The sequence below is a fragment of the Sorex araneus genome, chromosome 2, assembly GCF_027595985.1.
Source record: "Sorex araneus isolate mSorAra2 chromosome 2, mSorAra2.pri, whole genome shotgun sequence".
Classification (NCBI taxonomy): domain Eukaryota; kingdom Metazoa; phylum Chordata; class Mammalia; order Eulipotyphla; family Soricidae; genus Sorex; species Sorex araneus.
The window spans coordinates 221,492,847-221,496,627 of record NC_073303.1 but is presented as its reverse complement, the minus strand read 5'-3'; the positions used below and the strand labels follow the sequence as shown (position 1 = coordinate 221,496,627).

At 35.9% G+C, this 3,781-nt stretch overlaps 1 protein-coding gene across 1 annotated transcript; it reads left to right on the top strand.

The window, feature by feature from the left end:
* Positions 1-1,453: 1,453 nt before the first annotated feature.
* Positions 1,454-2,395, top strand: LOC101555770 (olfactory receptor 6C2-like). The gene has a single exon (XM_004601871.2). The coding sequence runs from the start codon at positions 1,457-1,459 to the stop codon at positions 2,393-2,395; it is 939 nt and encodes a 312-aa protein (XP_004601928.2). The 5' UTR covers positions 1,454-1,456.
* The last annotated feature ends 1,386 nt before the right edge of the window (positions 2,396-3,781 follow it).

The window sequence follows — 3,781 nt, the reverse complement described above, 5'->3', positions numbered from 1 at the left end:
CTTCTTTTCCCTCCATTTCCCTCTCCTCCCCCTCTCTTCTCCTTCCTTTCCCTCCTCTCTGCTCTCCTTTCTTATTTTTCTTTCTTCTTATCATGAAACATCCATTTTAGTTCCCTCTAACAATATCTGAAGAAACAATTTCCATCCAAGACCATTTTGAAAAAAAAAATTCAAGAGCAATTATTTATACCTACCCTTTTAAAAAATACACAATCCAAAATAAAGCTAATTTTAATCTAACTGGACTACAAAGAAGTTTGTAGAATTAGTATCAGTAACATTGAAAAAGCATGTTCATGCAATCAATGAACTACTGGCCAGCAAAAGGGTTAGTACACATAGTTTAAAAATTGTCATTAGCTCATCAAGAACTTTTTGAAGCTCTTATGCTTTTCTCCTATGATTCCTTTTAAACGAAGTCGTCTATGCAAGTTTCTACTTGCAAACCATGCATTGTAGCACTGTCTTCCCATTGTTCATCGATTTGCTCAAGAGGGCACCAGTAACATCTCCACTGTGAGACTTGTTGTTACTGGTTTTGGCATATTGAATATGCCACAGGTAGCTTGCCAAGCTCTGCCATTTGGGCAGGCTAATCTTGATAGCTTGCTGGGCTCTTCGAGAGGGATGGAGGAATCAAACCTGGGTGAGCCATGTGCAAGGCAAACGCCCTACCAGCTGTGCTATTGCTCTAGCCCCTCAATATATTTCTTTGGATATAAGAGCATTTAAAACTGTTGTCTTCCAATTCATTAACAAAATATATTTTTTCATTTCTTTCTGTTTTCTATTTATTTTGGTAGTTTGTAGAATTTCAGTATTCAAATATATCAGATATTAAAATTTATTACAGCTTTTAATTCTCCATATTATAGCAAATAAAATAATTTTCTGATTTTCTTCCTTCTCCTACTTCACTGTTTACACATAGAAAAAAATATTTTATATATTAATTTTGTAAAGCATTGTATTCACTTACTATTTTTTGCTGAATACTTTGAAATTTTCTTTGCATTTTAATATTATCTATACATAATGATAGTTTTATTTTTTCTCTATAATTTGAATAACATTTTCTTCTCTCATTTTTTCACAGGAATTCCTATGTGATATTGTATACTTATTACGATAGTGGAAATATTGTCCTGATTCTGCTATCAAACCAAAAGCTTTCAGATTTCAAAGCTGAACCCGATGTTGACTATAGGTATGTTAACACTTGTACATAGTCTTTATCATTGAAGTTCTTTCTATACCAGTTTGTCGAGTGTTCTTTTTATAAATAGATGCTGGATCCTTTCAAATCTCTTTCAATAGACACAAAAAAGACTTCTAATTCCATAAGTCTTTGGTTTTTGTATGTTTTCTATTTAATTAAAATTTGCATTTAATTTCATTAGATAAAGATTAACTCTAACATTTTACAGGTAGATTGGTTAAACTATCAGTGGACGTTATGAAAAACCACACTGCAATAACAACATTCATCTTGTTGGGACTAACAGAAGAACCACAGTTACAAGTTCTGGTTTTTGTTTTCTTATTTCTTACTTATGTGTTGAGCATTACTGGAAATTTGACAATTATCATTCTTACTCTGACAGATTCCCATCTTAAAACCCCTATGTATTTTTTTCTTCGAAATTTCTCCTTCTTAGAAGTCTCATTTACTTCAGTCTGCATTCCCAGATTCCTGTATAGCTTATCAACTGGTGACAATACTATTACTTATAATGCTTGTGCTGGTCAAATATTTTTCATTGGACTTTTTGGGTCCACAGAATTTTTTCTTCTTGCAGCCATGTCCTATGACCGCTATGTGGCCATCTGTAAGCCCCTCCACTACATGACAATTATGAGCAATAGAGTTTGTTCCATCCTTGTTCTCGGCTGCTGGATTTCTGGTTTGGCAATTGTCACCATTCCACTTGGTATGGGCCTCCAGCTTGATTTCTGCGACTCCAATGTTATTGATCATTTTGGCTGCGATGCATCTCCTCTTTTAAAAATTTCCTGTTCCGACACTTGGCTCATAGAACAAACGGTTATAATTTGTGCAGTATTGACATTCATCATTACACTGATAGCTGTTGCTCTTTCATACATATATATCATCAAGACGATTATACGATTTCCTTCTGCTTCTCAAAGAAAAAAAGCTTTTTCCACCTGTTCATCCCACATGATTGTTGTCTCCATAACTTATGGCAGCTGCATTTTCATTTATGTCAAACCTTCAGCCAAAGAAGAGGTTGACATCAATAAGGGGGTATCTGTGCTCACTACATCAGTTGCCCCATTGTTGAACCCCTTCATCTATACTTTGAGGAATAAGCAAGTGAAACAAGCCTTCAATAACACAATTAAAAAAGTGTCATTCTTCTTATACAAATAACAACACACACATTAAAACAAGAAGATGGAAATCATATCATGGGGCTCTGAATCTTAATTTATAAAACGATTTGGATCAAATGACTTATTTTCTACTTTAATATCAATCAAAATTTCTTCTCATTGAAAAAATCATGGGAATTTCTTTTCAGAAAATAAAATTTTTCCTTATCTCTCACTAGGATTATCTTAAGTAGAAGAGAGAGTACAGGGGGTTAAGGAATTTATCTTGAATGTTGCAGGCACTGTTTATGATCCTCTGAGCACAGATCCAGCACTAGCCCCTGTGTGTTGCCAGGTCTAACCCTTGCCCCTTCAAAACATTTTATATTATTAAAATAAAATGGATTGGAAAGATAGCACAGCAGAGAAGACACTTCACGGGGATGTAATTGGTTGGGATTTGGTCCCCACCACTGAATATGGTAGCCCAAGCTCCTTCGTAAATGATTTCTGAGCATGGAGCCAGGAATATGTCCTGAGTAAATCTGGAGATGTGACTGCACACCCATACCTCCCAAAAAAACAAGAAGAAGGAGGGAGAGAAGGAGGAGAAGGACAAAAAGGAGAAGATAAAAGGGAGATGGAGGATGAGAAGTATGGAAGGAAGGAAGGAAGGAAAGAAGGAAGGAAGGAAGGAAGGAAGAAAGGAAGGAAGGAAGGAAGGAAGGGAGGGAAGAAGGAAGGAAGGAAGGAAGGAAGGAAGGAAGGAAGGAAGGAAGGAAGGAAGGAAGGAAAGAGGGAGGGAGGGAGGAAGGGAGGGAGGAAGGAAGATTTAACATAATATATAATATCATAAATTTTGGAATCATTTTAATATATTCTTTTGCTTTATATATGTAAATTCACTGAAAGAAATACTCAAAGTGTAAGAATAAATGTTTCATCTTTGTTTAAATGTATTAATATGATTTTTGTATTATTTATTTAATTTTTTATCTGTAAAAATAAGAAATGCATCAAAATAGGAAGATTAAGTAAAATTAAAACAAAGCAAATTTTAAAAAAATTATTTATTTATTAATTAATGAGTCACCATGAGGGTGCAGTTACAGATTCACACATTTTCGTGCTTGTGTTTCCCTCATACAATGTTTGAGAGCCCATCCCTCCACCAGTGTCCATTCTCCACCACAATGAACCCAGTATCCCTCCCATCCCCCAATCCCATCCCCCCAACCCCATCCCTCCTCTGTGGCAGGGCGTTCCAATTTGTTCTCTCTCTCTTCTTTTGGGTGTTGTGGTTTGCAATAGGGGTATTGAGTGGCCAACATGTTCAGTCTCTAGTCTACTTTCAGCACGCATCTCCCTTCCCGCGTGGGATCTCCAATTGCATTTTACTTGGTGTTCCCTTCTCTATCTGGGATGACTTTCCCCCAGTGTGTGA

What these genes read in the sequence shown, in the direction of transcription:
- LOC101555770 (XM_004601871.2), top strand. Translation starts at nt 1,457, where the DNA reads ATGAAAAACCACACTGCAATAACAACATTCATCTTGTTGGGACTAACA.